Consider the following 24218-nt stretch of genomic DNA (forward strand, 5'->3'; position numbering starts at 1 on the left):
TGAATGCAGGGGAATTGTACCTGCTGGCCTTCACGTGGCTTCGATAGCCATTTCGTGCCACTCTTGTCACCGGGCCGAGAGAATGGTATAATCTGTTCCTGTTGGATTCCATTATAAATTGTATATATTACTTTTACTCACACAATCATCATCAATAACCTAGAACAGCATAATAATTTCTTTGTGTAATACAGCTTTCTAAATCCTACAAAAGGATAGTATGTGATTGCTCCTCTTTCTTTTTTTAAAGCATACAGCATAAATTTCAAATTATTGTTTCTTCTACTATTGACTATAAATACTTAAAGGTGTTTATTAGTTCGAACCATATATTTATATACATTCACTTTCACAAATCTGCTAAAATAATTAAAGAGGTATTTATAACCAAACACTATCAAAGCCTGAAAAATACTTAAAATATCCTTTTGTTCATATTCCAGTTCTTGGATTCCACTTTAAATATGATACCTGGATTTATATAACAATAAATTTTTATTGTATGCCCCTATAAAGACAGCTAAAAGCAATGTGACCTATAAACTTAAAAGTAATGTGGCTTAGGGCTTCCCTGGTGGCACAGTGGTTGAGAGTCCACCTGCTGATGCAGGGGACACGGGTTCGTGCCCCGGTCCGGGAGGATCCCACATGCCGCGGAGCGGCTAGGCCTGTGAGCCATGGCCGTTGAGCCTGCGCGTCCGGAGCCTGTGCTCCGCAACGGGAGAGGCCACAACAGTGAGAGGCCCGCATACCGCAAAAAAAAAAAAAAAAAAAAAAGTAATGTGGCTTAAACACCTTATTTTCCTTTCTTTTATATAAAATCCAAGAAAACTACCAAAAGAGATGAACTGAGTAATAAATAAGGCAGTCTTCTATTTCCACATCAATTAAAATGAATACATGATAAAGCCAATAAATGATAAAAATGGTATGAGTTAATATTCATCCAAAATGGCATGTGATACTTAACAAAGGAAATACACACACACACACACACACACACACACACACACACACACACGTAGAAACACTGTTACTTCTTTGCCTAGGAAAAGCCAAAAGTAGCACTGTTGATAAATGATATTTAAAACAGAAAGTATTATTTTAGCAACTTAAGGGGCAACATATTTGATGTCTATTTTCGAAGTTCACTATCCACAGGTAGCATTTTAAATCCTAGTTCTTTATTCACTTTTTAATATTTCATGTCTGAGTCTTGCTGGGCAGCATTAATTTGCTCTCAAAATGTCCCAAGAGCCACTGATTTAAACTTGGCACAAGCACAGTACATGCTTTTGGCTGCAAATATCTGCAAAGCAAAACTTCTGTCAAAAGAAAAATACTGTTTTGAGATGTGAAGGTTAATACTGTTAAATACCATCTTCATAAGTAACCTGCTGGGATAAGAACAGATTATTTAACACAACACCATTCTGGTTACTCGCTCATAACTCATGCGATTTGAGGAACAATTCTGTTCATCAATGTTTCTTACTTAAATACAGTACACTCTGAAATCAACATCTGATGATATTATGTTCTTACTAGAGGGAAAGAACTAATAAGACAATTTGTACAGACAGCGAGCCAGAGGCAACTCTTGTGTTTTTCCTGTTTCAGGCAAACCCAAATAAAGAGATTGAAAGAGTTGAAAGAGAAATAATATGTAAAAACAAATTGTTAAAAATCCCCCAAAACAAAGAGAACAAAACTTAGGAACACTGACAATTAGAGTAGAAAGGTTCAAAAGTAGTTTGAAATATTAGATTTGCAAGTAAAATCTTAATCACATAATGGTGAGAAATCTTTATTAAGTTTCAAGAACAAGGATCTAATTTTCCAGTTACATCATGAAATTTACCAATTCAAGTATGTATAGTTCAATTTCAAATATATAGTTAGTATAATTGTTTTCTATTAAAAAGTGACTGACAGGGAGTTAGGTAACTGAATATATTCAACTTCATCAATTTTAACATGACATTCAAAATTCAATCTAATCTTGTTGCTTAGAAACTTAGATTGCTTAGTTTATATACAAAAGGGAGCAATTATTTTGCTCATGATTCAAGTATCTTAATATGACAATGGCAGAATGGAAATGGTCAAAGACAGTAAAATTCTAATGGATATTTTTTAAATAACAATTATTTACACTGTTTGACTACGTTTTTAGAAAAATCTTATTTTGGAAGATCAATATGGCGTATTTGCCACAAGCAGATGACAGATCTTACAGCTTAAAGCATCAAGGAAAAGAAAACAGAACATGACTTACATTATTTCAGTACAAATCTGTGTGCTTTGTGCAAACTTTGAATTAATGACAATTTAAATTTAAACTTTTAGCTGCTTTACTTACAGTATAATTTAAAATTTACTAAGTCATTTTGCTCTTGACAAATTAACTGAGAATGAATGAAGCTGACCACTCCACTAAATGCCTTAAAATTACTTAAATGAACCATAATTTAAGGAAATAATTTTTTTGTACACATATGTAGGTATGCTGTGATTGGTTATTATTATTTTTAAGTTACAATTTAAAATGTACTAAAATTCAAATATATGTGTCAAGCCTCCAAATAAACATGTCTTTACTAGATAACACTAAATTCCAGGCTTAAATATTAACTTTTTTTTTTTTTTTGCCACCAGCAGGAAGCCTAAAATACTCCCTTGGAGATATGTGATAAATATTATGTCTTTAAATTCACATTATCATATACTTTAAGACAGACAAAATAAACTCAAAATAGTTTAAATGGGCAATTCTTCTTACCTTTCAAAAGCAGGCCATGAAGTCTCTTCACTTAGTTCAGAGCCATCACTGCTACCTAAAATCAAAAGTTATCTTATTTTTTAAACATCGTAATTAGGGTTTGGATGTTGTCTTTTAAAAATAAATACTCTAACGGTGCTTATAAAATGACAGTCACATTATTTGTGGGTGAACATCCACATATCAATTCTTCATTCTAATAATCATGTGCTTGATTTATTTTGCAATACATTAGAATAGAGTTGACAAGACTACCCAAAATAACAAAATAGCATAAAACATTTTTGCATGTATAGTTATGGCTTAAATTCATTAGTAAACACTTTTCCTACCACCAGAGAATGTATATAAGCACAAAATTTTTCCTTATTAGGTTTGCCATAATTTAAGACCAATATAATTATGCATTTCTTACAGGTTCATGGTATACTACTTCCCTTTGTACTTTTTTAAAAACCCATTACTACCCTAAGGATAAAAAAGCTTAATGACGTTCAATTTTTGCCTTTGGGGACAAGGCAGAAGAGGACAGAATCCTTAAATTCAGGAAAAAAAAAAAAAAAAGGTGCCATAACAATGTAAAAGTTTCTCTTAAGAGACCCAGAATATCAGTTAAAATAGAAAGTTTTAAATTAGCTTAATCTGAGGGGAAAGAATTTGGAGAGTCTAAAACAGCTTAGGTTGATTTAAAAGTTATTTTAAAGATAATACTGGCTCTCAATAAAATCAATAATTAATACGTCCCTTATGTATCAAGTTGAATCGTCTATCAGACTTTCACAACCAGGGTTCTGTGAGAGGCTCAAACTTGACTACTATAAGGAACCCATTATATGTGATGGAATAACACCTCTTCCATGCATTTAGAATGGCATGAGTTATGTCCCATTCTTTGAAGAACTGAGTAACAGTCACTGAAGTAATTTTCTGGTTGTGTGGTTCAGATAAGAAACTGGAAGTAATCTGTTGCTGGCAGTGGGGTCTTGTAGGTTATCTTTTGATGTAGAATTATGTGATAAAGACTGAAAATTTAAGCATAGTTAGTATGACTTATTTGTAGAAAATAAAAGTTTCTTCCAGAAGCATGAAGTTCAGAGTGGATACACCTCCTTTATCTGGGCAAGACTACTTTAGGTTACCTAGGACATATATACCATGTTAAAAAACGTTAGAGGCCATAGTCCCAAGCACTGGTTAATTTCTCCAGAGTACTTTCTCAAAGCCTCCAAGGGATATATTAATATTGTATGTAAAAGTTACAGCTGAGGAAAAAACCTTTTTGTGATTATGAATTGCGTGTGTGTATTAACAATTACCATCTATGGTTATAGACTTTCTTTTCAGAATCTTTTAAAGCAAACACCCTGGAAGGTAATGCCTATGTCTAATGTTTTAAATTTATAAACAAAGATGTAACAATCTCTACTGCTTATCTCCTTAGCCTTGGAATAATTAAACAATAAATACAAAGGCAAAAATTGAATTAGCCTCTTCTTATTCTAAAAGACAGGTCTCTAAACTAAGACACTAACTCTAATGGAATGAAATAACTATCTTGTGGTAACAAAAAGAACATCTATGGAAAGTAAAAGCCACAAATAGAGAATAATAATCATTATAATACTTATGATAAGTATTACAGAAAAGCCAAATATTCTGTACTGAATTGAGAGCTGTAATTTTTAAAATTACTATTTTTGGCTTAAAGTGACAGGCTAAATTCCATAAGTGTAACACATTTTTAATTGGAAAAAGGTTCTTCCTCTCTTTTTTGCAAAATTATTCTGTGTATCATTTTTTCAGATTGAGGTTGATATTTACATATAGGCAATTCACAGTATTAACAGAGATGTACTTCAAGAGGCCAACTTGTCTTCTGTTTTGTAAATTTTGTCATCATTTAATCATTTGTATTTATAAAAAGGGGAATATTGGAATAAAACTGCTGAATGGAGCATTCCAGCTCCAAAGCAATTTCACTTTCAGGGTTTGAAACTCTCAAGCGTTAAAGGAAGTCAACATGTTCAAGAAAATGAACTCCTACATTTCTTTCTATTGACTGTTCATCAATATTGAAATGATCGTATTAATTATAATAGGCTTAGCCTTTGAGAAACCTGGCAATTAATCACAGAAGAAGACATTTTCCTCCATTATTGCTTTTAAAAATAAAAATAACACTGTATGGAGATTTCCTAACTCCAAACATCCAAAGAAATAATGCTCATCTAGAAGGTTCAGAAAATAAATAAAAGTTTAGGAAGTAAAACCAAACAAATTTCTCTCTTAATCTCACATCCTTTTCCAGTCCCAATTTTCTGCTCCCACTCCATAATAGCTATCCCTATTTCCTTACCTCTCATTCTCCAATCTCCAAGCTTTGCCCATACTACTCTATAAAGCAAATCTTGTCAAGGTCACCAAGTGACTTTTTTTGTTTCTTTTACATCTTTATTGGAGCATAATTGCTTTACAATGTAGTGTTAGTTTCTGCTGTATAACAAAGAGAATCAGCTATATGTATACATATACCCCAATATCCCCTCCCTCTTGCGTCTTCCTCCCACCCTCCCTATCCCACCCCTCTAGGTGGTAAAAGCACCTAGCTGATCTCCCTGTGCTTGCAGCTGTTTCCCACTAGCTATCTATTTTACATTTGGTACTGTATATATGTCAATGCCACTCTCTCACTTTGTCCCAGCTTCTCCCCCGGCCCCGTGTCCTCAAATCCATTCTCTACGTCTGCGTGCGTCTTCATTCCTGTCCTGCCACTAGGTTCCTCAGAATCATTTTTTTTTTCTTTTAGATTCCATATATACGCGTTAGCATACGATATTTGTTTTTCTCTTTCTGACTTACTTCACTCTGTATGACAGACTCTAGGTCCATCCATCCACCTCACTACAAATAACTCAATTTCGTTTCTTTTTATGGCTGAGTAATACTCCATTGTACATATGTGCCACATCTTCTTTATCCATTCATCTGTTGATGGACATTTAGGTTGCTTCCATGTCCTGGCTATTTATTGTAATTAATGCTGCAGTGAACATTGTGCGACATGTCTCCTCCTGAATTACAGCTTTCTCCGGGTATATGCCCAGTAGTGGGATTGCTGGGTCATATGGTAGCTCTATTTTTAGTTTTTTAAGGAACCTCCATACTGTTCTCCATAGTGGCTCATCAGTTTACATTCTTACCAACAGTGCAAGAGGGTTCCCTCCAGCATTTGTTTCTAGATTTTTTGATGATGGCCATTCTGACCGGTGTGAGATGATATCTCATTGTAGTTTTGATTTGTTATTTCTCTAATGATTAATGATGTTGAGCATTCTTTCATGTGTTTGTTGGCACTCTGTGTATCTTCTTTGGAGAAATGTCTATTTAGCTCTTCTGCCCATTTTTGGATTGGGTTGTTTGTTTTTTTGTTATTGAGCTGCATGAGCTACTCGTATATTTTGGAGATTAATCCTGTCAGTTGCTTTGTTTGAAAATATTTTCTCCCACTCTGAGGGTTGTCTTTTTGTCTAGTTTATGGTTTCCTTCGCTGTGCAAAAGCTTTTAAGTTTCATTAGGACCCATTTGTTTACTTTTGTTTCTTTTTCCATTACTCTAGGAGGTGGGTCAAAAAGGATCTTGCTGTGATTTATGTCACAGAGTGTTCTGCCTCTGTTTTCCTCTAAGAGTTTTGTAGTGTCTGGCCTTAGATTTAGGTCTTTAATCCTTTTTGAGTTTATTTTTGTGTATGGTGTTAGGAAGTGTTCTAAATTCATTCTTTTACATGTAGCTGTCCAGTTTTCCCAGCACTACTTATTGAAGAGGCTGTCTTTTCTCCACTGTATATTCTTGCATCCTTTGTCAAAGATAAGGTGACCATAGGTGTGTGGGTTTTCTATCTCTGGGCTTTCTATCCTGTTCCATTGATCTATATTTCTGTTTTTGTGCCAGTACCATACTGTCTTGATTACTGTAGTTTTGTAGTATAGTCTGAAGTGAGGGAGGCTGATTCCTCCAGCTCCGTTTTTCTTTCTCAAGATTGCTTTGGCTATTTGGGGTCTTTTTTGTCTCCATACGAATTGTAAAATTTTTTGTTCTAGTTCTGTGAAAAATGCCATTGGTAGTTTGATTGCTAAACAGATTTTTTTTTTTTTTTTTTTTAGCGGTACATGGGCCTCTCACTGTTCTGGCCTCTCCCGTCGCGGAGCACAGGCTCCGGACACGCAGGCTCAGTGGCCATGGCTCACGGGCCCAGCCTCTCCGTGGCATGTGGGATCTTCCCGGACCAGGTCACGAACCCGTGTCCCCTGCATCGGCAGGCGGACTCTCAACCACTGTGCCACCAGGGAAGGCCCCCATTGGTAGTTTGATAAAGATTGCATTGAATCTGTAGATTGCTTTGGGTAGTAGAGTCATTTTCACAATGTTGATTCTTCCAATCCAAGAACATGGTGCATCTCTCCATCTGTTTGTATCGCCTTTGACTTCTTTCATCAGTGTCTTACAGTTTTCTGCATACAGGTCTTTTCTCTCCTTAGGTCAGTTTATTCCTAGGTACTTTATTCTTTTTGTTCCAATGGTAAATGGGAGTGTTTCCTTAATTTTTCTTTCTGATTTTTTGTTGTTAGTGTATAGGAATACAGGAGATTTCTGTGCATTACTTTTGTATCCTGCTACTTAACCAAATTCATTGATTAGCTCTAGTAGTTTTCTGGTGGTATCTTTAGGATTCTCTGTGTATAGTATCATGTCATCTGCAAACAGTGACAGCTTTACTTCTTTTTTTCCGATTTGGATTCCTTTTATTTCTTTTTCTTCTCTGATTGCCGTGGCTAAAGCTTTGAAAACTCAGTTGAATAACAGTGGAGAGAGTGGGCACCCTTGTCTTGTTCCTGATCTTAGAGGAAATGGTTTCAGTTTTTCACCACCGAGAATGATGTTGGCTGTGGGTTTGTCATATATGGCCTTTATTACATTGAGGTAGGTTCCCTCTATGCCCAATTTCTGGAGAGTTTTTATCATAAATTGGTGTTGAATTTTGTCAAAAGCTTTTTCTGCATCTATTGAGATTATCATATGGTTTTTATCCTTCAGTTTGTTAATATGGTGTATCACATTGACTGATTTGCATATATTAAAGAATGCTTGCATTCCTGGGAAAAACGCCACTTGATCATGGTGTATGATCCTTTAAATGTGCTGTTGGATTCTGTTTGCTAGTATTTCGTTGAGGATTTTTGCACCTATGTTCATCAGTGATACTGGCCTGTAGTTTTCTTTTTTTGTGACATCTTTGTCTGGTTTTGGTATCAGGGTGATGGTGGCCTCATAGAATGAGTTTGGGAGTGTTCCTCCCTGTGCTATATTTTGGAAGAGTTTGAGAAGGACAGGTGTTAGCTCTTCTCTAAATGTTTGATAGAATTCACCTGTGAAGCCACCTGTCCTGGGCTTTTGTTTGTTGGAAGACTTTTAATCACAGTTTCAATTTCAGTGCTTGTGATTGGTCTGTTCATATTTTCTATTTCTTCCTGGTTCAGTCTTGGAGGGTTGTACTTTTCTAAGAATTTGTCCATTTCTTCCAGGTTATCCATTTTATTGGCATATAGCTGTCTGTAGTACTCTGTCATGATCCTTTGCATTTCTGCAGTGTCAGTTGTTACTTTTCCTTTTTCATTTCTAATTCTGTTGATTTATGTCTTCTCCTTTTTCCTGATGAGTCTGGCTAATGGCTTATCAATTTTATCTTCTTAAAGAACCAGCTTTTAGTTTTATTGATCTTTGCTATTATTTTCTTTGTTTCTTTTTCATTTACTTCTGATCTGACCTTTATGATTTCTTTCCTTCTGCTAACTTCAGGGTTCTTTTATTCTTCTTTCTCTAATTGCTTTAGATGTAAGGTTAGGTTGTTTATTTGAGATTTTTCTTGTTTCTTGAGGTAGGATTGTACAGCTATAAACTTCCCTCTTAGAACTGCTTTTGCTGTATCCCATAGGTTTTGGGTTGTCGTGTTTTCACTGTCATTTGTTTCTAGGTATTTTTTGATTTCCTCTTTGATTTCTTCAGTGATCTCTTGGTTATTTAGTAGTGTATTGTTTAGCCTCCATGGGTTTGTACTTTTTAGTTTTTTTCCTGTAATTTAGTTTTTTTTCCTGCTATCTAGTCTCATAGCACTGGGGGTGGAAAAGATAGTTGATATGATTTCAATTTTCTTAAATTTACCGAGGCTTGATTTGTGACCCAAGATATGATCTATTCTGGAGAATGTTCCATGAGCACTTTAGAAGAAAGTGTATTCTATTATTTTTGGATGGACTGTCCTATAAATATCAATTAAGTCCATCTGGTCTACTGTGTCATTTAAAGCTTGTTTCCTTATTTATTTTCATTTTGGATGAGCTGTGCATTGGTGTAAGCAGGGTGTTAAAGTCCCCTACTGTGATTGTAACTGTCAATTTCCCCTTTTATGGCTGTTAGCATTTGCCTTATGTATTGAGGTGCTCCTATGTTGGGTGCATAAATATTTACAATTGTTACATTATCTTCTTGGATGGATCCCTTGATCATTATGTAGTGTCCTTCTTTGTCTCTTGTAATAGTTTTTATTTTAAACTCTATTTTGTCTGATATGAGAATTGCTACTCCAGCTTTCTTTTGATTTCCATTTGCATGGAATATCTTTCTCCATCCCCTCACTTTCAGTCTGTATGTGTCCTTAGGTCTGAAGTGGGTCTCTTGTTGACAGCATATATATGGATCTTATTTTTGTATCCAATCAGCAAGCCTGTGTCTTTTGGTTGGAGCATTTAATCCATTCACATTTAAGGTAATTATCGATATGTATGTATGTTCCTATTACATAATTATCGATATGTATGTATGTTCATACCACCATTTTCTTAACTGTTTTGCTTTCATTTTTATTGGTCTGTTCCTTCTCTTGTGTTTCCTGCCCAGAGAAGTTCCTTTAGCATTTGTTGTAAAGCTGGTTTGGTGGTGCTGAATTCTCTTAGCTTTTGCTTGTCTGTAAAGGTTTTAATTTCTCTGTCGAATCTGAATGAGATTCTTGCTGGGTAGACTAATCTTGGTTGTAGGTTTTCCTCCTTCATCACTTTAAATAGGTCCTGCCACTCCCTTCTGGCTTGCAGAGTTTCTGCTGAAAGATCAGCTGTTAACCATATGGGAATTCTTTTGTATGTTGTTTGTTGCTTTTCCCTTGCTGCTTTTAGTATTTTTTCTTTGTATTTAATTTTTGATAGTTTGATTAATATGTGTCTCGGCATGTTTCTCCTTGGGTTTTTCCTGTATGGGACTCTCTGAGCTTCCTGGACTTGACTATTTCCCTTCCCATGTTTGGGAAGTTTTGGACAATCTCTTCAAATATTTTCTCAGACCCTTTGTTTTTCTCTTCTTCTGGGACCCCTATCATTTGAATGTTGGTGCGTTTAATGTTGTCCCAGAGGTCTCTGGGACTGTCCTCAATTCTTTTCCTTCTTTTTTCTTTATTCTGCTCTGTGGCAGTTATTTCCACTATTCTATCTTCCAGGTCACTTATCCGTTTTTCTGTCTCAGTTATTCTGCACTGATTCCTTCTAGAGTATCTTTAATTTCATTTATTGTGTTGTTCATCACTGTTTGTCTGCTCTTTAGTTCTTCTAGGTCCTCGTTAAACATTTCTTGTATTTTCTCCATTGTATTTCCGAGATTTTGGATCATTTTTACGATCATCACTCTGAATTCGTTTTCAGGTAGACTGCCTATTTCCTCTTCATTTGTTTGGGATGGTGGGTTTTTACCTTGCTCCTTCATCTGCTGCATATTTCTCTGTCTTCTCATTTTGTTTAGCTTATTGTGTTTGGGGTCTCCTTTTTGCTGCCTGCAGGTTCATTTTTCTTCTTATTTCTGGTGTCTGCCCCCAGTGGGTTAGGTTGGTTCAGGGGCCTGTGTAGGCTTCCTGGCTGGGGGGACTGGTGCCTGTGTTCTGGTGGGTGGGGCTAGATCTTGTCCCTCTGGTGGGCAGGGCTGAGTCCGGTGGTGTGTTTTGGGGTGTCTGTGAACTTAGCATGACTTTAGGCAGCCTGTCTGCTAATGCGTGTGGTTGTGTTCCTGTCTTGATAGTTGTTTGGCGTGGGGCCTCCAGTACTGGAGCTTGCTGGCTGTTGGGTGGAGTTGGGTCTTAGGGTTGAGCTAGAGATCTCTAGGAGAGCTCTTGCCAATTAATATTACATGGGGCCTGGAGGTCTCTGGTGGTCCAACGTCCTGGACTTGGCTCTCCCACCTCCAAGGCTCAGGCCCGACACCCAGCCGGAGCACCAAGCCCCAAAACCCCGGTTCTTCTCTCTTGGTAACCCTAGTATGATAACGATGTTGACAACGACAACTGCTTTATGGTGCTTCCGGTGCCTGAATGGGGGGGGCGACCACATTTGTGGCAGTGAGACCTCAGGCTAAACTGAACCTTCTGAGAGAACATCCGAAGAATGTCAGTGCAATGAACTGGGTTCTGACTGCAGACTGTCGATGCTTTGGAGGAGGCTAAATAAAAGTCAGGACATGTTAGAGAAAATTGTTTCTTTTTCTTTGCAACATCAAGTAAATCTTGCAGTGGCTCTGGGAGTGTTGTTACCCTTTGGGATCACTGAAGGGTTGTACTTGAGAATCAGATCTTTCAATACTTGCACCTGTTGAAAACCTGCCACAAGCTTTTCAGACATTCAAACCAAGGAACCCACTCTTGAAAGCTACGTCATCATCATGCTCACCCTGGCTGATGCGTCTTCGACGTTGCTGGTGCTCCACCCCCCACCATCTGAGGCACCCAGTGACTTTGATCTTGCCAAATCCAGTGATCAACTCCCATTCTCACCTTACTTCTCTTCTGTGCACTTTATATTGATACATTCAACACTTCCTGCCCTTCAGAGACACCTCCTCTACTGGGCTTTTGTGATACCACACTGTTTTTTTCCTTTGACGTTTCCTTTGATGGCCCACCATTAAAAGAAGCAATTTTTTTTTTAAATCACACTTCCAAATGTTAGAATGTCTTTCTTATTTATTTACATTCTCTCCCTAGGTGACCTCATCCAGTCTCATGGCTTGAAATACTATAAATATGCTAATTCTCATACGTGTATCTACAAACCTGACCTCACCCCATTAAGCGCCAGATTCATACATTCAATTACCTACCTGACAACTCAATATGGACCAAACATGTCCAAAACATAATTCTTAATTCCCCAAACCTAGTCATCCTTCACAAATACCTCGACATTTACAAATGGCTGCTCTTCTAGTGTTCTCTGCCTTGGTAACAGCACCACCATCTAACTAGTTGCTTAATCTAAGAAACCGAGAGTCATACTTGATCTGCCCTTTTCCTCATTCCCACATTCCAACTACATGCAGTAACCAATTCAATCAGCACATGTTCTCTTCTCACCATTCCTCAAATGCCTCCCCCTTTGAAGTCAAACCATCAAGCACTTTTCAAACAATTACGAATTATTAACTTCAGTAGCTACTAGTAGTATCATCTCATTATCTACTTTGCTACTTAGCTTTTATCAATTTTTTTCTACTTGTAGTAGGGTTAATTACTCATTCCCAGCTGAGTTTTATTAAAAATCTTATTTTTCATTAAGTTGGAATCCTCTCAGAGAATTATTTCTCACCTATTGATATTCCACTAGAAAGAGTAGAGCTTTCAGCTTGGCCTCGAGATGGTGCATGGGGCTCCATGACGCTATCATCTAATAGATGTCTTGGCCCTGCATTTGGGAACGTTGCACTCTTAAACTCTGCTGTGTTCATTTTATGAATGAAACTGGAAACAAAGAGAAATATTTTTCATATCTTTTATTACTGTTACTAATTCAGGATATAAAAGATACTCTTATATAAAGATTCAGGATATAAAAGATTTACCTGCTATCCTGAACTTACTTCCGAACTCTCATACTAATGAACACACAGATTTTATCATGAGAGCCTCAAACTAACAGTTTAGGGAAAGCTTTTTAGGAAACTAGGCCATATCTTCCTATGTAACAGAGAATACTTTAATTTTATCTTGATTCTTGGGTACATTAAAAATTGTTTTCACATTCACTTTTGGAAAATAGCTATTAAATTTTCACAAAAATCATGACAAAGGTGAACCTTGGGCTCCATTTTGAGAAAACAATCTTGCAAAGCTAAACAAAAAATCAGTTTCCCTTTCTTTATATTTAGGAATAAAAAGAACAATTTTTATAGGCTTCATTTACAGTGACTTATTTGGGTTAAGATAAGTGATCACTCTTGATACTTATGATAATTTAAAATGAAAATGGTATATTGCTTTCCTGATTTTATTTATGATGATGATCTGTAATGTTCATTTCTCTCCCCCAGATGTGAAGGCACTGTTGGAAAAAGCTCATTTCCAAATTAAGGTAAAGGAAGAAATAAATGCCTTTATGCAAACAAGATATTTTACTAAATCAGAAAAAGACTACTGTTACACAAATAAAACTATGCAAGGACATTATTTTCTGTCCAACTAGTAAAATAAATAGAAAAGAAAGCCAACTTAAAAAAAAACACAAAAATTTGAAAGATAAAATTAAAAATGCTGACTTATAACCCAAGCTATGGCACTTCCTATGTCCATGTGGAATCAGGTTCCGAGGGGATGGTGGTGTCTGTGGTAGCAAGGCTCCTTCAGCTGCCACACTTTTTCTTCCACTTTGTGGAGATGCTCCTACTTCAGGACCTAAGGGTTAAATTAAAAAAGAGAGAGAGAGACACACAGACATAGACACAGACACAGACATAGACACACACACACAGGGAGAGGGAGAGGGAGAGGGAGAGGGAAAGAAATTGTTACATGGTTTAAAAAAATTGTTTTATTTGTAATCCTTTGATATGAAATATAAAGTGTGGTTTAAATTTTAATATTAATTCTATTTAATAGACTGAACAAGAGAAATATTTATTTTCTGAATCCTAAAACACAAACCTCAATACATACAATATCCATTAATTTCTATCTATTTTACTTGCACTAAGTAGCCAGTATAAATATCCTCCCCATTTACAGAAGAAGCAGCAGAATTAGAAGAGAAGGGGTAAGGATTTCATATCACAGATGAAACCTGGACTAAACACTCAGGTCTTCTGAATCCTAGTTCAGTGCTCATTTAATTTTACACATTACTTCTTCACTCTTAGTTTCAGCTTCTTCTTAGATAAAAAATGTGTAGGGGTAGGTAGGTCAAGCATTCAAGTTAGAATTTAAATCTATATTGACACTGTTCAAGCTTATGGGAATTAAAAAAGTGGAACTCAAAAATGTACAGATTTGCAAAGTATCACTTTAAGACTGGAAAGAAAAGCAAACTTAAACAGATTTAGACTGAAATGATTTCCTCTGCTTGGAGTACTCTTACCCTGAGACACTGTCATGGCTTTGTTCCCTCACTTCCTTCATAGCTCATTAGATGGGTCTCCAAATATTTTTAGAATATACAATAATATAAAGCTTAGTGCCAAGGTCTGTTTTAGAATTTTAAAAAAGGTTATTACTTATGAATTCTTAAAAAATAAATAATTCTCTTCAATTTTATATTTTTGATTATGTGTGGTATACATATAAATCCCCATTGTAATGCAACAGATAAAAATTAAGGGACTAACACTACTTTTTAATACTTTCAGTACTTGGTCCAGTATTAGAGTGAAATTAAAAAAAAAAATTAAGCCACTAAAATTGACTCTTATAATTATTCAAATTAGAATTTCCCACTCAGACCACAGTAATTTCTAATGTAATCAAGCCTTGTTGCCTAGGACAGTGTATTCTTAACTAAAAAAAAGAGTCGATATTCATAAACACTTATTATTTTCTGTTGGTTATATCTATTTTTCTTGATTAGTTGGCATATTTATTTATAAATTTATTTGTATTTATTTGTACAAACTACAAGTAAGGAGTTTTTGATTAAACAAGAAAACCAACAGAAAAACGGACATATTTTAATACCAAAAAGAAAATTGTGCATGCAGAATAAAATGTGCTAAGTGTTATTCACTTTGGAGTGTATTCTTTCTTATTAGGTTATCTGGTTTATTACTCGGTAATGAGAGAAAGCTGCACTAACCTACTAAATCCTCCCTGGAAGCAGCAGAACGTGGTGTGCTTGTCCCTGGTTCTATCTTTAATGAAAGCCTGAATTTCAAAAAGAAACAAAGCACATAAAATGATTAATATTTGACAAAATAATATTAAAATCATGTATTTGCTACCAAAAACCTTAAAACATTTTCATAAAATAATCTCAGCTATATATTTTTCTTCAAGAGCAATCTTTAATTAAGTCTCCTTTCTCTTTCATATAAAGCCGATCTTATGGTGATTCCAGGATATATTAGGGAGGGGAAAAAACATCAAAAACTCATATTATAATCAGAGAAATCTCCCCAAACGACCCCAATGTTGCCAAACAATTCAACACATTTAAAGATATTTGATGAATGACTAAAAGGTGATTTAACTTGAGGTTATATTGATACTTGACAATTAAATTCAGTAACTTTCACATATATTATTAAATATATTATGCAAATTCTTTCTAGAATCTTTACTGGGTGGGCTAATGGCCTCTGTAACACTGAAAATTTAAAAAACACCTTATTTAAAAGTAACCATCCAAAAAAAACAACCAACTCAACTTATCAAAAGAAAGATCTATCTACACAAATAAAAAGGTTATTTACAAAATCCAGGATAAATCCCTTTCCTAAGTCAAAGTTTGTTAGTTGGTACTTAAGTTCCATTTAGGATAAAATATCAGTTTTGAGTTCCATGGCAAAAAGAGATTATAATTCCTATCAGTGGAAACTGTTTCAGGAAATAGGATACTAAAGCAGTTGTAGAAACTATTTTGATGTAGTCCATGAAATACACTTTGGTGTACTCTGTATTATTATTAAGCATTTGTCTGGAAATTAATAAAGACTTTTTATTTTTTAGCGTTCACCAACTGGAATTAGACAATGAAACCGCGCAATACAAATGATATCATACATGATATTATAATGATAAATCTATTATAGGTTCTTAACTTGTATTTCTTTGATATTCTAAAGAAGAAATTATATATAATTGTATTCCAATTATTTGACCATGTAAAATGCATGTATTGAACAGATGTTTGATTAACCAGAACTCTCTGCTCTTTTTCTTTTTACAGAGTCGTTGACTTTAATTATTTGGGCGCCAGACTGTGCTGCATTCATTCACTGAACACCTGTTTTGTGTCGGGCACTGTGCTCTCAGCACTGGAATATAATGGAGACTAAGGCAGACATGGTGTCTCCTCCCTTCTGAAGCTCACAGTTTAGTAGGTGGAAGACAAAGAAGTAAACAAAACAAGTACAATTTCCTAACACAGAACCAAAATAGAAAGGGACAGAAAGAAGGCTCTGGGAGAATCACATTGCTATCAATATCAGCTGATAACCAAGAGCAGTATAAAAGCCGAAGCATTTAAACAGCACAGCAGTGAAGGCTAGTCAGTGTCAGTTGCCTGTATCATCATCAAAACACTATATATAACAGTGATGCTGATTCACTGAGAAAAGATAGTATGCTCAGTATTAAAATGAAATAACTTTGAAAGATTTTCACCCCAATTAAAACATATACATGTAATTTGTAATATTGATATTGGCTGCCTATATAGATGAAGTTGCCGAAAACAGAGGCCTATGGATAAATGAAGTATCATTTTTATTTAAATCTTTCATCATAAAAAACCATTTTTTTTTCTAACTTATCACCTTAATGGCTCTTATGTTAAAATGCTCTGATTTTCAACACATTTAATCGGTAGGTTCATGCAATACAACTGTATCTTTAGGAAAACACTATCTTCTTCAGTTCCCCATATGATGCTCCAACACCACCAAGAGACTTGTAGTTCCCCAAGCAAACAAAGTTTCCCACCCTATTCCTTTGATCATTTCCATACCCTGGAACACCTTTCTTAACTCTTCACGTGGAGCTAACTCCTACTCACCGGTTCAGATGCAGCCTCAGGTAATAATGTCACCTCAAGCTGTTCATGTTTCTTTTCTCTTCACTTTTCCCACTTAAAGCTGAGTTAGGTCTCCTCTCATCTATGTTCCCATAGCATCCTGGGCACATCTCTAGTATAGTACTGTTTGAATTGTTTCGTAATTATTTGTTTTGTGGATGTATTTTGCATTAGACTGAGCTTCTTAAGGGCAAGAACAAGATCTTACTTTTGTAATCCCAGCAGCTAGCACAATAACTCGTCAATACCAAAAGCTGAATAAATATTTGTTAATGAATATAATGAAAAGGCTGCTCGAGTTCTAGCTACTCATGAAAACAAAAATCAGTATAATAGCATCCGCTTTCCTACCAAAATGAAGCTATCTTATAATATGTCAGGTTATAGACAGCTAAAACTACTTAATGGCTTAACTGGCCAACTCTATCCTTTTAGAGTTAAAATTCACCATCCTCTATAATTATGCAACAATTTCTTAGACTTCATTTCTACTGAATAAACTTTAACTTCTTTTAAATCCATTAAGTTTCTTGAGCCGGATATAGAAATTTTAATAAGTACTTACTCATATTTTGAGTTTTAAGATAATCTTCTGTACATAATTGGACAAAACATGAGTGTTTTGTGCTATGTCAGTAATTAGAGAGATGGAAGAAATAGTGATAAATATGACACAGACCATCAAACTCAAGAAGCTTACAAGCTAGGCCAACATCAGATCTGTGAAACAACTCCAACCTTAAAAAGCCGATCCACTGACTTCATACATTTTCAAATGAATTACCCTGAGAAAATATTCTGTAAAATAAAAATTGATATAGAAATATAAAGTGGTAATAATATGGTATGGTGGAGAAGGTGGCAATAAAGGTGTTTTCAAACATTAATAAAGGTTTAGATACATTTAAGTATAAATACAGAGCTTCTTAATATATTTAATATTAGAAGAAAAGTTATTGCTAGTTGTTTTCCAGAATTTCTAGTCTTTTATTGGTACTAATTCTGTACTGCAGAATTCTTTAAAAATTAGTGAAACTTAGGGAACAAGGAAGTTGATCATCACTATCATATGGCATAAGAAAAATTTTATATAATGCATTAATACTGAAAAATAACCTAGTCTTTCACTTCGATAAAATTTTATAGTATAACCTTTTACTGGAAAAAATATTTGTGGAAGACACCAAGTTAAATTTGAAAGCTTGGGAACAGCACAAAATTTTGAAATTAACAAATGAAGCTACAAGGAAGATGACAAGTCTCAAGAGAAATAAGCTCTTTATCCTCCTATCTTTTGGGAAAAAAACCTGGCAGTCATGATGTATAGCACACCACTGAAAAATAAAAAAGGGTTAATGATTTTAAAAATCCTTCCTCCCTTGGGCAGGACTGTGGATGGTTAAGGAAAAGGAAATGGATATCAGCTGTCTTAAAAGTAAGTTTAAAAATCTTTAATGAAGAAGGATTTGCTTGAGTAGAAAAAAGGGCAAGTGTGGTGCTATACTGAACAAATATGTCTCTAACCCAGAGTCCAGAAGGTTCAATATTCTTTCAATACACAAAAACAACTGAAAACGAGTTCAAAATTGTGTTAAAAATTACCATTAAAAAAGGAGTAATTTTTCTATTCACAGACTGTTTCATTAATTTTTCAGCCTATTCAAAGATAAATTTCCATAAAGATTTAATGCTTGAATTTAGAGAGAAAGGAAAAAATTTAAAACTAGAACTACCAAACATCAGCTCTCAACAACTTGAGAAACATGAAATGCTTTTTCATTGGAAGAACAGAGGAGGTACTTGTATATTGGCTCAATCACATCAAGTGATTAAAGAGAAATACATGTAAATAACCTTTACCATTGTAAATGTACAACTGGATTAGGCATATGCACGATAAGATGTAGGATTTCGATGTTTAAATACACGGTGATGAAAGGGTGGAGGACAGGACAAAGTTATACAAACCACTTCTGAAGATCCAACCTACTTGTAATTATCATCTTCCACAAACTTTTGTAGTTCTTCTATATACTGAACGGAGTTCAGGTATTTTTGGACGTGAGGCAACATGGGGATATCTAGGCAAAATGTGATAAATAATTATCTGATAAAGTACATCTTAGGCAGAATTTTTAAAGTTAAGCTGAGAAAAATATATTTAAAGGTAAATTAAGGCCACATGGCACCGAAATTTAAATGAACTCTAGAAGGACGTTACTGAGGTAAATGTTATTTAATGTAAAACTGGAGGTAATTTAGAAAACTACAGTTGTATATTGTCTGTATAGATTAAAAAAGAAGAAGAAGAAGAAAAAAACCCCCAATAGCCCCATTTACAAAGTCCCACGTACTTGAGAAACTTCATGGAAAAAAATCAGAGACATCATTGTGATTTATATTCAAAACTCATCTAAATACAAGATGTAAGGCTCTTTAGGTTTTTTATTTTTAAAGAAGCCTGGCTCACATCTGTAAAGTAGTTTTTTCTTCCCTACTTAGAAATTTCAAATATGATTAATTTAACATTACAATTTGATGTTATGTTAAAAAAAATTGAGAAAAGTATAAAACAAGAGATTATTTGATACAGCTTTCAGATAATGTAAACTCACGGTTTTTAAACACCATAAAAATTATATAGCTATAATAGTCTATCTTTATTCCCTATCAAACTGAAAGCATCCAAACATTTTAAAACATTAAAACATTTTTTTTCTAATCATTTGGGTTTGCAAAAGCTCTTTCTATAAATGTGTTTCCATAAAATACATCTTTCACAAAAATTGGTTATTTTTACTCAACATAGGACTCAAGAAAGCTAGTCAACTGTTAACTAGGATCAAGGGTCTCAGCTCCCTCCCTAACTAAATAAAAGAACTATTTACATAATAGATCGGGGAGATCAAATGAGATGAAGAGAATAGAAAATAATTGTGAAAATTATGTTAGCAAAGTTGCTACAAAATAACAGAAAAGCAAAAGATAAAACTTAGCATTTTAAATATGAAATACTTCAATTCCTTAAAAGCAAGATCTTAAACAAGATGCTAAATGTTAAACAGTGAAATGATACAATCATTATTTTCCTTTATATTAGGATGATGTTCCCTGTTGTGTGAAAAGTGGCCATCAACCTGTGTAAATGAATCATACCATTATCAGAAACTCACCATATTCACAGGACTGCTGTAAATCAGAAATTATTCTAAGGATGTTATTCATCAAATTTGATCTTTGCTCATTTTCTAGAATGCTGCCAGTTGATGGGTATGCTGAATCAATGTATGTTAAATCTGACAGGTAGATACCTGAAATGAAATTAGATAAATGAGTGTTTTCCTACTTATAGTTTGGAAGAGTATAGTTTATAGCTGTATTTCAGTATATGCCATATTTAGAATGTATCATTATTAATACACTGCAGCCTTGTTAAAACATGACCACTGAGGCCTAGATTTCTGTGGAGTTGGGGTCAGACATGCAAGTATGTTTTCTGTAAATGTCCTCTTATGATACCATTTTAAAATACGGCTTGAGGCTGGAGTTAGAAACTCCAGTACCTACCTACCTATGGGTCTTAATGGAAAGAAACTGAGCTCCTGAACTGGCTCTTTTTTGCGGTACGCGGGCCCCTCACTGTTGTGGCCTCTCCCGTTATGGAGCACAGGCTCCGGACGCACAGGCTCAGCGGCCATGGCTCACGGGCCCAGCCGCTCCGTGGCATGTGGGATCCTCCCGGACCGGGGCACAAACCCGTGTCCCCTGCATCGGCAGGCGGACTCTCAACCACTGCGCCACCAGGGAAGCCCTAGCCTGAAGTTTTAAGTTAGCCAGCCTAACCACTACCTGGCCATGGGGTAGTTACTTAATATTAGTTCTATACCCCCTTGCCTTGAGTTGATAACTGTCACTTGAGTCTTAATTACTTTGAAAATTGTCTCATTCTGGCAGAAACATCTTGTTTCAAAGATTAACAGCTGTGTCTTTGAAACAGTTCATGTGACTACAAATTGAAGTTAACCTTGCCCTTTCTCTGTACCAACAAAAAGAACATATACCCCCAAATAATTTGGTTGTACTAGTTCTGGATATGCAAGGTCACATCTATAAAAAATATTTCCTGAGAGTTTACTATGCACAGGTAAAGTGTAAAAGACAACTACAGCTGGAGAGAAAAATACACTTTCCTACTTTCTCCTCATTACTGCCCATTCATGAACTCTGAGTAAATGCAACTAAAATGATGTACCCACTGCCTTCCAAATAAGCCCTATGTTTTTTTTCATGCCACTTCTTCCATCTTAAATGAGACCTAGCCTCAACTCTGCCCATTTAAATCATATCTTATATCCAGGTCATTGTCAACTGTTCTTTAGTTTTTTCACAGATTCCAAGAAAGGAATTTAGAAACTGTCTAGTCTAAACCCCTCTTTTTATAGGTGAATACTCTAAGGTCCACAGATATTAAGGAAGTGGCTAATGCCCTGTAAACTGTTAGTGACAGAGCTGGATCTCAGAGTATACACTTGTACCCCAAGTTTTTTTTTTATTTTATTTTTTATTACACTCTGTTACAAACTCATACAGTATCTATACTAGTCACTTGATCATTTTTAAGACTTTATAATCTTCTTATTGAAAATCTTTTGTCTTTATATCTTATCTGCTCAAGACTATAAACTCATTCAGGCGGTTGCTCTATCTTGCACTCTAAAAAAATGAAGATCCTGACCAGGATTTTCAGACAATTGGAGCTTAACACAATGTAAAAGGCTGGCATGGCAATCCTTTTATTCATCCTAGTATCATTCCTATTCCATTCAGTAAATCTTAACCGTATTCTTTAAGCCACCTATCATAAATACTTCTTTTTCTTTAGAGATTCTCAACTTCATTTTTTATGACTTCAAATAAATCTATAGCCTGGCTCCCTTCCTTTTCCTCCCATCTTAGAGGAAGGAGAATCCCCTTCCTCTCTCCAAATCTAACCTGCGAATTTGAACATAATCGCTACTGCCTCCTCTAGAATGTCCACTGTCGCCTTCACTATCACTCACCCTCCAATGGCTCCTTTCCCAAAGCCAATGCACACATTTAAATCTCCTCTATTTAAGAAAACAAAATCAAAGCCACCCTTCCTTTAAATCTGATCCTCTCCTCAAGATAGAACCCTTGCCCCTCCCTCTTTCAAAAAACACATTGAAAGAGAAACACAGATTAGTACACTTACCTTTTTTATCCTTCATTCTATTTTTATGTAATATTTGGTACATATAATAGTTTACTTGGGTCAGGAAAATTGTGACAGACTTTGGAATAGGCAAAAATGATTACTAGGTATATCCTCTCTTCAGTGCCTCCTTTTGGCCTGAGCTATTTTACAACTCTGTAAGTTGTTGAAAACTTATAAAATACAAATTCTTGTCCATAAAAATACCAATGAATTATGTCCAGTGGGATGTAACTGATGATTGCCCCGTGGATGTTGACCAGTTTTGCAACTATCTGTAAATTCATTTCAGCATTCCTGACTGCCTGCATGTATGTGTGATACTTTGAATTCTCCCTTGAAGTGGCTGTAATAGCTTCCTGATTCCCTTATATATTTAATGATTTAAACAAAACATTTGACATGTATTCATTTTGTATGAGAAGCATAATTTTACCTTTTAAAAAATAACAGTTTAACACATAATATTGGTTGTTATCAAACAATGTAATAAATACCGGTCAACTTAAGAACTACAACCTCAGTACTGCTGCATCATCTACATGCTCTTTCCCTATGTTATCTCCCTGCCTCCTGTCTAGAGGTAACCAACTATTCCGAATTTTAAGATTATTCCCTTGTTTATTTTTTGAGGCACCTGTCTGTATTCCTGCACAATGTATTATTTTACTTTCACTTATTTTTGAGCTTTAAAAAATCATACTTTACATATGTGTGATTAAATTAAATAATATCAGTAAAGTTAGAATGGGTACACAGTAAGTGATTTTAAAGTGGTTGTTATATCAATTTTTAAAAATATGGTCTGTGATTGCTTTGCCTTACTATTTTGTTTCTAAGACTTACTCATGTTAGGTACAGCTGTAATTCCTTAAATTGAGAATAAACTAATATGTAACTATATCACAATTTACTTATTCATTTTATTTGATAGAGTTTTGAGTTACTTGCCCCCTCCCTCCTTGTTGCTACAGACATTCTTGTAAATGTCTCCTGGTGCGCATGTACAAGAATTTCTCTAGCAGAGATCTATACAGATATATACATACATGTATGTCTTACATTATAATGTTCAACTTTACAAGACAGCGCCACGTTGTTTTTAAAGCTATATCAATTCATACTCCCACTGACAGTACATAAGTTTCTACTGATCCACACATGTTAACACTTGTAGATGATCTGAAATCCACATCTATCTCATTGCTGAAACTTATTCTGGCAAAGGCATACATGATCTCCTCATTACTAAATCTTTAGACATCTCTCTTGGTCTCCTCCCTTCTGCTCAGTCTCTGCAGTATTTATACTATTTCCTTTGTTTCTTGGTCTTTACTGGCTTGAACCTTCCTCGCGTCCACCCTCCCACCATTCTTCTTTTTCCTCATGTTCCCTGGAATTGGTATTCCCCATGGTTCTGTCACTAATCTTTTCACTCTGCATGTACTTTTTCTGGATTATCTTACTTCTGAGGCTTCAACTGTCACCTAATTGCCGATGACTTTCCAAACCTCTGTATAGAACACACCTCCTGACTTTCATTTTCAATTTAACATGCCAAATTAACCATTATTTGTCCCTAAACACCTGCCATTCCACTTTCCAACCTTGGTTAGTGATATTATTAACTGCTTTAAATAGCTCAAGCAAAGAGCTCAGGAGGAGCTTACTATCTCGTATTTTTCCAGATTAAGCTATTAGTGAATACAATATGATCACTGAATGATCAAGTAATATATTATATAATATAAATCAGAGGCTAGAAGCTGTCCCAATGTTTTTAAAATCAGGAAATACCATAAGACATATCTACATATGACCCTCTTTTCCTTAAAAAAAAGAAAAAAGGGCGGGGGGGAGATCTGGCAACAATGAGGTATAGCTGAGAAGGGTGTAGATACCATTATACGAGCCATTAAGGATGCCAGTTTGTCATAACCCTATTTTCTTCTGCTCTCTTACTTCTGGTTTACTTCACTTATATACATTACCTGCTTCATTCTTGTTGTGAGCATTTGCAGGCCTTAGAGTATGGAACCCCTGCTATACCTATGTATGTCATAGGAATTTAAGAAATAATTAGTTCTGTGAAATAAGTAGAAACTATTGTAAGCTGACTTTA

General features: G+C 35.2%; 1 protein-coding gene across 2 annotated transcripts in view; it reads right to left on the reverse strand.

Moving 5' to 3' along the window:
- RALGPS2 (Ral GEF with PH domain and SH3 binding motif 2) overlaps nucleotides 1-24218 on the reverse strand; it is a 163194-nt gene that overhangs the window by 20727 nt on the left and 118249 nt on the right. Inside the window, exons 9-15 of one of the 2 annotated variants that reach the window (XM_030875354.2) lie at nucleotides 20037-20174; nucleotides 18854-18944; nucleotides 14926-14993; nucleotides 13400-13535; nucleotides 12454-12605; nucleotides 2783-2837; nucleotides 21-98 (exon numbers count right to left, since the gene is read on the reverse strand). In XM_030875354.2, the coding sequence (XP_030731214.1) occupies nucleotides 21-98; nucleotides 2783-2837; nucleotides 12454-12605; nucleotides 13400-13535; nucleotides 14926-14993; nucleotides 18854-18944; nucleotides 20037-20174 (718 nt within the window). The remainder of the gene's footprint in view (nucleotides 1-20; nucleotides 99-2782; nucleotides 2838-12453; nucleotides 12606-13399; nucleotides 13536-14925; nucleotides 14994-18853; nucleotides 18945-20036; nucleotides 20175-24218) is intronic. The other variant, XM_030875358.2, reaches the window with a different exon arrangement.

Source organism: Globicephala melas, chromosome 1, assembly GCF_963455315.2.
Source record: "Globicephala melas chromosome 1, mGloMel1.2, whole genome shotgun sequence".
Lineage (NCBI taxonomy): Eukaryota > Metazoa > Chordata > Mammalia > Artiodactyla > Delphinidae > Globicephala > Globicephala melas.